The sequence below is a fragment of the Oncorhynchus masou genome, chromosome 7 (genome assembly GCF_036934945.1).
Source record: "Oncorhynchus masou masou isolate Uvic2021 chromosome 7, UVic_Omas_1.1, whole genome shotgun sequence".
Lineage (NCBI taxonomy): Eukaryota > Metazoa > Chordata > Actinopteri > Salmoniformes > Salmonidae > Oncorhynchus > Oncorhynchus masou.
In genome coordinates, this window is record NC_088218.1 from 25,714,587 (window position 1) to 25,728,946 (window position 14,360).

At 39.5% G+C, this 14,360-nt stretch overlaps 1 protein-coding gene across 2 annotated transcripts in view; it reads right to left on the minus strand.

Moving 5' to 3' along the window:
- The window catches only part of LOC135543583 (zinc finger E-box-binding homeobox 2-like), a 79,170-nt gene extending 71,590 nt beyond the window's left edge, over positions 1–7,580 (minus strand). Inside the window, exons 1-2 of one of the 2 annotated variants that reach the window (XM_064970960.1) lie at positions 7,371–7,580; positions 5,697–5,849 (exon numbers count right to left, since the gene is read on the minus strand). In XM_064970960.1, coding sequence (XP_064827032.1) covers positions 5,697–5,769 — 73 coding nt within the window. In that variant the 5' untranslated portion in view covers positions 5,770–5,849; positions 7,371–7,580. Of the gene's footprint in view, positions 1–5,696; positions 5,850–7,370 lie in introns of those variants that run through there. The other variant, XM_064970961.1, reaches the window with a different exon arrangement.
- Between the last annotated feature and the right edge of the window lie 6,780 nt (positions 7,581–14,360).

Genomic DNA, 14,360 nt, shown 5'->3' on the forward strand with positions numbered 1-14,360 from the left:
CTGGTTGGAAAATAGAAGAAAGAATACGGAATTCATATCACATGATGCATTTAAAGTTGTAGGCTGAAGCATCCCCCCTTTGAAAGCTTGGCAACGGATTTGCATACATGATTCTTTAGTCTGATTGAGAGAGAGAGAGAGAGAGAGAAGAAATAGATCTCACTATACAATAAAGATATCTCGCCAACCAACTTAAGAGAAGAGTGAAGGCATGTGGTTAAACATTGGTCCAGATTTCTAGGGGGGGGGGGGGGCAAATCTAATCTTAAAGTAGAAAGAGTACTGAGCTATAAAGTAAAGAGAAACAAAAATGGCAACTCTGTTTGAACGGGTTTTTATTTTAATCTCATAACACAACGACTAAACTTTTCTCAGTAAACCCAGCATAGTGTATCAACTAGCTTTATACTTTGAAAGATCCCACTGCAACAACTCCAGATATAGTCTCTCCTATTGACCTCTGACACACCTGCTCTTCAGGTGACATACAAAACACACATCCACAAGGAATCCCTACAATAATCACGTGAGAATGCCATTTGACAAATAACAGTAGACATAAGCACTGCTTTGCTCTCCAATTCTTATTTCAAAATGGACAAAAAAGAAACACCCCCAAAAAGTAATTGTGTCTAAACACACCTGCGCCGAGCTAGTACAGACCTCTTAAGTTGGAATCTGATCCGTCTCAGACACGTTTTCATTTTTTTTTCTTGAAGTGTGAGAGTGAGTGTCCATGAATAGTACAGGCATGCCATCTCGTAACACTATCTGACCGTCAGGAGGGCCAGGCCTACACCGGTAGAGTAGGAGCTATATTAGGCTAGTAACCAGGGGACGCCCAACAAACAGCCACAAACACCTAAGTTATTTTGCTCACCACCCACCCTTCTGCCATTTTTTTTTTTTGTTGTTGCTATTGCTCTCCTTTCTGCTTTCCTTTTTTCCCCCTTTTCATCTCGGCCTTTCTGATGCTGAATGCAAATGTAGCCTGCTGGCGGTGAAAGGGCTGAATTGTGATTAAGAAGAAGAAGAGCTCCTTTCTTTGTTCTCCCCTCGGGGGATGTTTACTGGGAGAGACACGGCGGATCAGATATGAAAGACATTCAGGTCAGCATTGATGTGAGCGAAAGTGAAATCGTACCTAAGGCATTCCAAAGACCGCGGTGTCAGGGGTTCAGCTAACGGTGCCTCTGCTGTGTGTGTTCTCCCCGTTAGGCGAAAATATCTTCACAAGCCAGAGAGGGAGAAGAAAATAGAGAACCCAAAACAAAAAAATCAAATGGGAAAGATTTATTTTTTTTTTTAAACAGACAAAATTTGGGGGGATAAAGTTGCGTATCGGTGTCTGATTGTAGAGATGGTCATGTTCTGTCCGATTCAGAATCATCTGATACTGGCGTGAATCTGGTTCATCACAGCCAACACAACATGTGTTTGTGGCTGAATGTGATGTTAAGGAGATCTATGTAGTTTTGAATGAACTTCAACCTTTACTAAGTCGAAAGTCACCACACGAGGCAATGGAATGTATATGTTTTTTTATTTATTTGATTATTCCCGGAAGTTCTGAAATCTAACAGGTAGAGATCCGGTAACACAGAAGTGTTCAGTGATGTACGTCCGACTACCGTAGTTTGAGCAGAAGGATATATTTAGCTTAATGATGATAAAAGAATTCTAAACAACAAACTGCAGTGATGCATCAACCAACTGTATCTGCTTGAAAAGGGTGAAAAGGGCAACAAAGGCCTCGCATTACGACATGCCAGAAATCAGGATTAGAGTGTGGTTTTTAGAAAAAAGTGCACAAAAACACACATCCTCAACATGCTGTATCTACCATTACCAGATAACCATCAGTCTATGAGTCTTAAGTAAACAATCTAATAATACCTCATGGTATGAAATAGCTTTTCTTAAAAACCCTGAGTCTGTCTGGACACCTCATGCCTCACCACTGTCACTGCTGCCATGCGAAACAGTGCAGCCCCCTGCCGAAAGGAGATCATTTCTTGCTGGCTCGTAATATCTGCAGTAATTATTTCACTTGCTTAAACAAAATAATCCTTCTCTAAACACTGACGCACGACGGGCAACACCGCCCTTTCCATTTTTGCCCAAGTGAAAAAGCCATCAGAAAAGGTAACTAGCTTTGGCTGCTTAGACAATTGCACCCTTGTGGGAATGGCAGCATGAATGGTACAGTGGACACCCCAGCACTATTGACGTTATAAACATGTAAATGAAACACATTACGACTGACAATCAATTGTCCGTGAGCGCTAGCGAACCTGCCCTCCTTTTCCCTGTGACAGCAACAAAATAGTGCCTACCTTGGGAAGAGGAGAAATTTGTGAAAAGGGAAAGGGGGGCAGGGGGGGGGGGCTTTTTCTCTTCTGCTGGGGAGTAAATGCACCTTAAAAGCAAATGAATAATAGAGATGGACAAAATGTTTAGACTGGAAGGAATCTGCCATTGTTTGGGCTGAAAGCGGGGCTGAGGCTAAAGAATTAGTAAGACTCCTTTATATCTTTAGCGTGAATGCACACAGGCTTTTATAATCACATTCACAGCATTGTATTAAACTATTGGAGCCAGAGAGAGAGAGAGAGAGAGACAGAGAGAGAAGCCGGAAAGCTTCTTGTTTTTTTTATACCTTCAATTATGTAATCAATATATTCTGGAGCATGGGAACATCTATGGAGAGGCTTTCTGTTGATTGAAAAAAAAAACGTATAGGTCTTTGTGTTGTATTACAGGAAATATCAGATAAACAGACCTTTGGGAAAACTGAATTTCTACGTTTACATTTTAAACTTCCCCTGAAAAAAAGTGGTGCCATTTTATGTACCACCTTATTAAATGGCACACCCAAATACAAGCAACACCACATAACATGCACACAACTCCAACATTACTCCAGAGTTCAACGTAAACAAAATAGATGAGCGGGAGATGCCGACCAGTACCACTGTCTATCATTCCCAGAGCAAATGTCTCTTTACCCATGCTGAGAGGGCAATAAAAGTGTGGAAACTGAAAGTGTGCCATTCAAAAGTACTCATTTTTAACAGTATTGATTGACTAATGCAGTTAGAAGGGAAAAGGTTTGTGGAGTACTTTGCCAGCTGTACTTATAAACACACAGTGAGGTCGAGCCCCACAGCTGGGTCTGACTTGCAACACCTGGGAAGGCAGGCAGAGAGAAAACTCCAACAAACTACAGGGTTGCCAATATGACGTTGCACCGAACTGTGAGATTGACTTAACACTCTTTAGCTATGGATACGATAAGTACGTATCGTATCATATGTGGGCCTAAAGAATCACACGCCAAACTTGTGTTATCAACAAACAGCAAAGCCAGAAGCACTATGCATGGCTAGAAAAGCATTATTACCTACGATAATGGGACCAAATAACCTAATCTGAATAAATGTACATGGAATTACAGAATCTCACTCTAAGGTCAGAATACTGGCTATAAAATGTAGCCGTAAATGTGAATCAAAACGTTGAAATCCTACTAAAAAATATTCTATAACTACAGAGAAATGTCTTCTGGATAACATGACAAACTGTCATGCATAAAATAATGTATTTTTCTACCCATATCGTAAATAAATAATTTACATCATCAATCTATCAATATTCAAAATATTTCAATTGATGGTCTATGTTTTCTGTCTTGCTTACTGCATTCAAGTAACCTCAGTATGTAGGCTATGGTCCTGATAAGGATCCTCATAGATAGCTATATAGTGGTGTTATCTAAATGGCCAGACACACAAGCTCAGCTCCTATGACATCTCTCCATGCATCCAGGGGAGAAAATTAAATCCACTCTGTCTGAATAGCTCAACCACAGCATTCCCAAAGGGAGAGAGCTATTGAAGGCATCTCGTGACGAGAAAATGTAAATAGGGAGGGCAACATCTGTGATCACAATGGCATATTAGAAGAATATGATAGAATCAAGAATGCCGAATTTCTACTTGCTCAGTCGGCCTATAATATGTGCACACTGCACACCACATCAGCACTGAGGGGGAAGCGACTAAAATACAATTGCTAATTATTTTTGCATTGAGAGTGTGTGAGGTCGCTTGCTGCTGTTGCAATGGAGGGAACTTGAAAGGATTTTTCTGTCTGACAAATGCAAATGTCAATCATCAGGTGTGTGTTTGTCAGAAAACACTTACTTGAATGGAGTGTTTGAAAGTAATCCAAACTTTTGTTTGCTGGAACAGGTGGGAACTGGTGCTCAGAGGCAAGAAGGGAAGAAAGAACATTCTTATCTCCTAAAAACTACAGTGAAAAGGGGAACTTACTTTCACTCCTATCTTTTGTTATTCAGAACAACAACAAGCTGGAAGCTACGCTTGTAATTGTCAATGACTCTCCTTGTATTGATTGTACGAAAATCAATACACAACATTTAATAAGGAAAAGAGACACATAAAGGGAGATATTTCACAAGTACAAGCAAAATTCATACGCATTTGATAAGGGCCACTTTGAACAGCAACAGAAACTGAAATTACCAGGTGCAAAATAAAATGCAAGGCATTCCCGTGTAAGAAAAGATCTCGGGACCCAGACATGTGGTGATGCTGGATTTACTTGTGCACGGGGTGTATTGTAGTGTACAGTCCACAAAAGGGAAAGAAACAAACGTATATTCCCTACGAAAAGTCATCCAGGACATGGTTCAATAACTCCCAACGTGTAACACAATTCGGTGGGTGAATAAACAGTTGACAATAGAGTGACAAACGTATCCTTCACCGCTATTTGCTCCATACAAGCACTTCATATTGCTGATAATAAAATAAATGACACGAGACACACCACCGGTCAATATCACCATCTTAGCGCACATGCCATCTTATTTGTTTATAATAAATTAGTCAACTAAGCTATTACAGCGTGTTCACAGCGAATTGTCCCCCCATGTTCTGTTTCATATTCTTGTCAGTTGCCAACGGTGTGGGACACGAATCATTCCTTACTAAAAAAGGGGACAATGTTTCGAGAGAAAGTAGATGTAACACTGTAACAAATCATTTGGGTACAACGCGAGAACTAAACATAACAATAACGTTTAGACATATAAAAACGAGTTACATTAATTAAATAATATACTCAGGAGTGTGAGAATCTAAGCAATGTGTAGCATAAAGAACAAACACTTGCTGAAAAAAATATGCTCAAACAACTAAATCTACAGGTACGTCAACTACAGAACAGCAAATAAAATCAGATCCTCATCTAACGGGTTTGTCTTGGTGGACAATAAGGGACTTCGCTACTGAACCGTTATTTGGGATGGGAAACTTTCTGAAATTCCTCTCACTGCTACTCAGTCTTTTCGCGCAACGATAAACTCTCAACTTATTACAACTTCCGTCTAATCGTCTCTGTAAAAATTACGAAATTAGCAAAGACGTTGTGCTCCTAATTTCACAATGAAGGATAGACAGTCCCGCCTGTGTACACAGTACAATACGGACACATTACGCATTATTTCCCAGTTAGAAGTGTCCCTTTATTTCCTATGAGACGAGAGCAGAACAAAAACACGCATTTGGTAATTCGTAGCCAGCCCCTCTGAACTACAGTTACAGTGACAACATTACAGCTCTAGATCCACAACAAACATATTTTGCAAATGACAGTATGTATTTTCTTACCGTTTTTCCTTCTTGGGTTGGCTTGTTTTCGCCTCTTACACCTGGGGCCATCCGCCATGATCTCGTGCTTCATTGATAAGAGGGGATCAGATGGCAGCTCGCATGGACTCGACTCCTTGAATCAGCAGCAGCAGCAGCACGCAGGCTCAATATCTAACAACCAAACACAGGCAGCAACAATGTGGGTACACTGGACTGACTGGGAGAAACCATTTAAATTTCAGGCGCCAAGTAAAACAGAAAATAATAGAAAACCCAATATACACATTTTATTTTATTTTATACCTATGCTAGAGTACGATAAGGGGTCGATCAATGTATTGTTGATCTGTATAATGCCAGTGATCGGGGATGATGATAAGTGGAAGTGAACATGACGACGGGGAAGGAGAGGAGGCAGAGAAAGGGGGAGACATGGAGTTGCATCTTCAGTATGAGACATAATTCATTAAGTCATGGCCGTGCTGGGTTAAGCATGCGTTTTACATTCTGTTCATTCAAATAAGAAAAGTTGTACCATTGATCCTTTCCTTTCTGTTGTGCTGTTTTAATTTTATGTTCTGCTTCGATATATTAAAAAAAAAAAAAAAAAATAACTCGTATATCGCAAACAGTAGGCCTACATTGATTTCTCTGGGTTTATGTTTGTTTTAACCTTACATTTTTAAAATTGAGAGTAACCTACATTGATGATGACTGGGGCAATGTTAAAGTTATGAGTTCAACAATAGGCTTTGTGTCAAATGTAAATATCACAGGGTAGAAAGAAGAGCAATTTCACTCCGCTAGGCCCATATCACTTACAACACAAAACAATAAAAATGAAAGATGATACAAAAAGCTATGTTGTGAAATACGTAGGGCTAAATGCATAACTGTAAATGTACTCCACAATTAATTTACGAATATTACTACATTTGTTCGTTTAAGGTTAATTTTAGATAGCATGCATATTTTACGTTTTAGGCCTGTCATGTTGAAAAACGTACATGCATAAATAAGTAAAAACATACAAAACATGAAAACATTCATGCTTTCAATGGACTAATCGTGCGAAATGAGTGGGTTCAATTCTGCCAATGGATTGTAATTACTATGAGGAACGACCCACGACAGGAAAAACAAATAAACACACAAAAACGAACAAATACCACAAAATGATGTGTCAAAGAATATACAATTATCCAGACAGGAATTGAAACATATTACAGCTATCTGAACAAAATCATGTAAATAACGTTGATATGATAAGCGAATATTTACCATATTGTGAGACAGACAACTTCTACTCTACGAAACCAAAAAATACAGAAAGACACTAACAAGAACGAGTTGGATATAAAAGGGTGCGTGCTTGGCTCGGTGAAAGTGAATCCAAAGCTGAATAAGACCGGGCTTGTTTTTTTTGTTTTTTTTCTCGTGGTTTTTCGGCTCGAAGAGTAGGCTTTTCATCATATTCTATAAAACTGCATATTTTCTGTTGGAACGCACTTGCAAGCCTAGATATTTAAAAGGCACCGCTACCTCATCCACCTGTGCAGGTAGAGAAAGTTTAAAGTGAACGCAATACTACATCACCAAATTCCTTATAAAAGCTCTCAGTCGCAATCTCTAAAATGATAAATTACCTATTTTATAAAGGTTATTAGTCGAGGTAAAGAAATGGACACATACCTGATTTCGTATAGTAGTATCTTTTCGGTTGACTTCGGTTGTAGTGATAACACAAGACTGCCGCGGTAAGCAATTGCGGAGAGAAATGTGCAGGGATCCTTGCAACGATAATAAAGCCTTAGAAATAGTGGTTCGGAAGGACCGTTATTCCTGCTCGGGCAGGTTAGGACTGATCTCTTTGAGACACTCCAGGAAACAAACCTGGGGACGGACTGACGTGTTACGCCTCTTCTAATGACATTTTTTCTTTTTCTTTTCTGTACTACGGAGGAGAGGAGAGAACCAACTCTGGGACACGCGCCACCTGTCTTCACGGGAGGGGATAATTGAGCAGGACCAAACGTGAGCATCTTTTGGTAAACGTGATACGTTTTTATTTTTTATTTTATCTCCCAGGCTGTTTGATCCGAGTGAAATGAACTGTGACTGTCGGACTATGACTACCACGTATAAGCAGCCGAAGAAGCAATAATATTATCCGGAAGAAGAAAAGTTGGAACACTCTCATATTCAACCCACACGACCACAACTGAAAGGGGGAAAGGGGACCGAAATGATAGCGTTGCAAGTTTGACTGACTCTCACACATACCAGGGATGAAAGTATAAGGGTTGCAGAAGTGAGCATCAGCGGTTTGGGTTGTTCATGTTTTATATTCGTAAACGTTTATTTATTTACCTCTATGGACGTGCGTTTATTTTGTACTATCGTAATAACCACTATGAGTGGATCATGTATATCGGCGCATGCCCCATGCACCTACAAGAGCGAAAGAGATGTGTATATTGAGGTGCTTCTCGCACGTGCCAGGTGCAGTCAGGTGCGTACAGGTACTTTATTTGAAGTTTTCCCTGTGTGTTTTAAACAAAGTGTATGTGAACTCATCACTCTGACCAGGATTGAAACACGTCAAGTGTGAACTTTATTCATTTTTTTCACAGGTGTTATTCAAGGTTATATCGACCAAAATATTTCTCTCTATTGCAACTATATGACATGGTTATTACTCCAATTAAGGTTTCTCTATTTGATTTATTCATGTATTTCCTTGTGATGCTGTTTCTATTTCTGTCTATAGATGGAGAGGGAGGCTCCACCTTTTCAACGCTGTGATTGGTTATGTAAATAAAGTATTATATTTTCTGTCCTGTCCTATGCAGCTATCAACTGTATGGATAATTAAATCATCAATCAAGAGGCTCGACTGTTTGATGCCTTTGTCCAAAGCCAATCAGATTCCAGAGAACTCGGAAGCACAGCTCGAGAGGAAAAGGTGCTCAACATCTGGCATTAAATATTCCAAAAGGCGGTCGATATAGACAGCACAGCTGAAAATAGATTGATATTATAGTATTTTTCAATATTTTTTTATCTGCAATTCATTTTAATGAATTATATATAATTGTATTAATTACAATTATGATTATTATTAAGAATATTATTATTTTTATTTTATTTGTAATATTATGATTATTATGTTTATTATTACACGTACAGTATTGTGTTTATTTGTAGCCTACTACTATATTTATGTTGCACTGTTATATTTTCATTAGCTAGGTATGTACAAAATAACTTTGTTGTCATTTATGCAGTCAGGTGATAGTGCGTTACAGACTTGAATAAGGGGATCCCGCTTTACTGCAGCTGGTAAGTAGGCTACTCCAAACTCAAGTTTTGCAGCTCCACGGAGTAATCTGCTTTGTGTGTTAATGTTATGTACAGCATGTGTGTGAGATTAAGACTGATGTAGGCGTGTGATTCGCTTCCGATTTTGACAGCAAATAATAGTCTGCAATTGCATGCCAGATAAAGACGCAAAGTCATTCATTTTAAGTGCGCACTGAATGTATGTCAAGCAAGTGCATGGTCTCTGTCTGACTTGCCAAATCCCTCTGTGCTGCCGCTCAACAACTGGAGCGGTGTCCCTGCTCATTCATTCCCGCGCGCTCTGAGTGACACCGCTCCTTGCTTCCAGTTTGAATATTTTATACAAACATATACAGCGTGAAAAGGGATTACTGACGATGGTTGACCTATAGGGGGACTTTAGCGTTAATGAATCTGTTAATTTAATTGAGAGGAAACACAACACACTCTTGTGGCTCTGGAAAGCAAGTGTCTTTATTTTTACGTGCCATGTTTGCCGGTATGAATTATATCAATACAGCAAATATATGCCCTTTGTCAGTTTCATCATTACTTATTCATTTAGCAAGGAATCAAATATGACCGTTTTATGAAGCAGTAAATACATCTAGGCTATGTCAATTTCAACTAGGTTGGCATTTAAATGATCGTGTGGCGCAACAATAAAACTGCATAGCTTATATCCTATGCTCCACAGAAGCAGTATAGGCCTATGGTTTATAACATAGTGTTTCAGTACAGAATACACAGTGGAATCAGTAATGAACCTGGTATTTAACCTGGTAGTTATTCAACCAGTCAACTGGTCTACTCACCTGTCAGGTATAAGCATTCTAGCGTTACAATACGATGCACTTGTATTTTTTAACAAGTGAGGATAGCAAAATATGTTAAAAATAAATGAAAAATTAAAAAATTAAAAAAACATTTTAAAAAGTAATTACTGACCGTTTAGGGTCCCTCATCAGGGGGAACATATTTTGAAAGAAAAAGGGGGGAGGGGGAGGATGATGAGTAAAGCCCAAGACCTTTTTTTTGTCTGCCACACTTTGAATGCAGAGAACAGACGGTGACTCCATTCAGTTTATAGACTCCACTGCTGAAGCACACTACAGTTCATGATTATATCAGGCGCCAGATGTGACCTCTCACCTGCCATAACAGTATCATAAGCATAACACGTCGTTTCTTTGTATACTAATAAGACCTTTTATCTAACTATTGCCAAGATAACTTGTCGGGTAAAAGCACAGCAGTTACACAAATCCTAGTCTATTGTATAATTCCAAACCAGCCACAAATTATATTTTCCAAAGATATGTAATTGATGTTGTCCTCCCCATACAGTCGCATGGAAACACAGCTATCTTTGGATTCCAACTCCCTGCAGGACTGCTGTTCTGTGCTGGGAAAGGAGCAGCTATCATGATGGAATTGCTCCCCAGAAATGTTACATCTGTGCTAAAACTTAGGAGGAGGAGGAGAATTCACAGGTGGTGATGGGAAAAGAATCTAATGGAATGGAATCCCCAAACTAAATAAGAGAGGGGGTGAGAGGAGGAGGAGAACAGGACGGTGTCATTTCCTGTACATGAGAACATACCCCAAAGCTGCTCTACATTTCACTGTTTCAATGACGCCCCTAAATAAGTTGACAAACCACAAGTACGGTATATGATCCATTACGGTAAGTAAGATTTATGTTGAAGATAATTCAATGTCTTATACATAAAGTATGACTACTTTTATGACTACATATATCCTATATACCGCTGACAGCTTCTAACAACGATGGTGAGTATCTAGTATGTCTGAGGCCCTAAGCATACAGTTGACAGCCTTCTGAAGACGTTTGGTATACAATACAATGTATAAGGGCCTAAATGATAATGGTGTGACACAAAGCATCTTCTTCACCAGACCATATCTATCCCTCTAGTTTGGTTTTTAACTCTCCCTCTCTCTCCGTACACTACAGTCGCCACAACAACATCGACTGTAGGTCTCTCTATGGGACCTGTTCTGTGATATTTTGATCCCACTGCTGTAGACAGCCGCAGATATTATGCCAGTTAATGCTCCACCGTTGCTCGCAGTGTAACAGAGTGAAGAACATGAGAGATTGATGGACAATTGGAGAACAGAGGCGGCCGTGTGTGTGTGTGTGTGTGTGTGTGATCTTCGGGGAAGAAGTCTCAAACACGGGAAATGAATTTAGTTTACATTTGCTACAGGCCTTACAGGCAAATGAGCACTTGTCCTTTGCTTGTGCTTTTCTCAAAAACACTTCAGATGTTTCTCAGTGTATATAAAAGAAAGTGAGACAGAGAGAGAGAGGGAGAGAGAGAGAGAGATCGCAAAGTAACAGATTGCTTAGAAGCAAAAAGCTTGCATCAGAAACATATAGATTATTTTTCTGTTGGTTGCTCTTGTTAAAATCAACAGAGTAAGTGCATGGTGACTCGATCTGAGACTGCGAATTACAACTTGTTCATTTGAGCTGCACAAATAAGAGACAGATCAGATGTTCTGCTTTACTTTGAATCTTTCCTGTGGAAAGAGGTCAGGTCCCCAGTGGCCAGAAAAGTAACAGATTGGTGGAGGGAGGCTGTGAGGGACTCAGAAAACCAGTATTTCTGTTTTAATATTTGGATATTCCCTCTTTGCAAAGTATTTATACCCAGAAGAGATAGACATAAAACACAATAAGTTAATATTTGACATGGACAAAAGTTAGTCACCCAAAGTGTGCTTTAAAAAAAAGGTAAGCTGCTCAAGGAAAACAGGAAAACGTATTTCACTCTTGACTCGAAAGATGACTTATCGCTCCCTGGAATGAATAAATGACGGTGGCCATGATGCATTATTAATCAAACATTTGAATAACTGTTGTATCTCTAATCTCTTCCCTACATTTCCATATCAGCCTTTTAATGTCTGCTTCCATATACGATGCTAGCTACTTCCTCTTAGGACATAGAAATATAATTAATATAACTAACTTGTTTCCTCAAACCAAACCATGTCTACTCTCTCTCTCTCTCTCTCTCTCTCTCTCTCTCTCTCTCTCTCTCTCTCTCTCTTCTCTCTCAATTCAATTCAATTATATTTGCTTTATTGGAATGACGTAACAATGTACATATTGCCAAAGCTGACTTTGGATATTTACAATATAAAAATAATAATGCTCAAAATTGTCTATGGGACAACAGTAACAACAATATCCAAGGGTCAAAATACATTGAACAATAACAATAAGCATAGAGGACATGTGCAGGTTGGTTGGTCTGTCAGACACAGCCAGCTCTCTGCGTCCTCATCCAACAGGATAGGTAGCTTATTCTCATCAGAGAGGTCTTTGAAACCTTGAATAAGGGTTTCAATTTTGGGGAAATTACACTCTCTAATTGTTTGACTTTTTTTGGACATTTCGTCAGGAAATGCAGCTCTGTTTCAGGTTATGCTGTTGTGCAGTGGTTGCACAGCCTTTCCTCTACAGGGAGCCAGGTTTTCCTGTGTCTACCCTTCTCATTGGCAAGGCTGTGCTCACTGAGCCTGTACTTTGTTAAGGTTTTTCAAAGGTTTTGAACAGTAAGCATGGTCAACTAGTTAGCCACTGTGTACTGTCGATTTAGGGCCAGATAGCACTGCATTTTGCCTTGTGATTCTGTAGTTTTGTTTTTGACTGTGTTGTAATTTGTTTTATTCTGATTGATTGGATGTTCTGGTCCTGAGACTTCAGTGTGTTAGTAGAACAGGTTTGTGAACTCAGCCTCAGGACCAGCTGGATGAGGGGACTCTTTTCTTTGCTCAGCTCTTGGAATTGCAGGGCTTGGTAATGGTATGAGAGGGGGTCACTGTATTTTAGATGTTCCAAAACTGAATTACTCTTTGTTGAGTTTTTATTATTAGTGAATATTGGCCTAATTCTGCTCTGTCTCTCTATCTCTCTCTCTTGCTCAACAATTTCAATACGGTGTGTTCATTTACACTAACCTGGTGCATAGCAAGGGTAATATGTCTTGGATAAAAACTCTAAAAACTCAAATTGATGTGGCTGAATAACAATGCAGAAAATGACATGTAATTCTCCCCACCCTCCCAACTACCAGCCACCGTTTATTTAATGGAATTATGGTAGGACAATTATCAGGTTGGATATCTACCAAGCATCAGTGTTCATCAAGGTTTAGTCCTCCTAAGGGGGGGGGGGTTACTTTGACTCTCAAATGACCAGGGTGTAAAATAATAGAGAATACCTTAGTCATTGTGAGTTGTAACACTGTCTATTGTTTGTGATTTATTTTCATCCTGAGAAAATCACATTAATCACAGTGAAGCTGCAGGTCACCACAGGGTAGGTAAAGAGTGTTCACAGATTTTTATTTGATTTAACTAGGCAAGTCAGTTAAGAACATATTCTTATTTACAATGACTGCCTACCCCAGCCAAACCCTCCCTTAACAACACTGGGCCAATTGAGCGCCACACTATGGGACTTCCGATCACGGCAGGTGGGGATTGAACTAGGGTCTGTAATGACACGGTTTAGGCAAATACAGGTGTAGATACAGTCTTGTTTCGCGTTCGTCAAGAAAAAAATAACAACTGCAATTAAAATACTCTGTCACACAAAACATAATGTATCAATATGTGAGTCAAGCCTTTTATCAGCTGTAACTGTCCTGTGTATGGAGCACGTCAATACAGGAGCACTGTCAAATATCAGGGTTATAGAACTGTAATGAACAAATGACTATTGTGATGCGATAATTTCCTCTCTCTCTCTCTCTCTCTCTCTCTGTAAAGCACTGGTCTAGTGCCCTCTCACTCTCACCTCTCACTGCAGTCTTTTTGGCACTTCCATAAATAGAGAGAAATTGAAGGGAGTTGATTCCTCTTTGATCCTGGTGCTTGTTGTCAAAGCGCCTGGGATTGAAGAGACTGTTGGCCACAATTGACTGCGACAATTAGGGGATGATCAGAGCCCTGGAGTGGAGCACTTAAAGGGTAATTTACATGTCAGTTTGTTGAATAATAAAAAAAAAAGAAGAGGGACGAAAAAAGATATTCAGCTCAGAATTATTTATTTTTTTCATTTTATTTTTCTTCCATGCCCGCCTTGTAAACTGTAATTTGTCCTCTTGCTAAGGAAAAACCTGGCAGAGGAGCTAGGATGTCCATTACCATTTGAAAAGAAGCAATCATGGGACCACTGCTGAGCCTATTGTCCAGCGAAAATGCTGATTTGCAGGCAGTGAGTAAAGGGAAACCTTCTGCTGAGGTAACTCCTATAGTAGCATCCTAATGGTCTCTTCTCTCTTCTGAGGTTTCTATTCT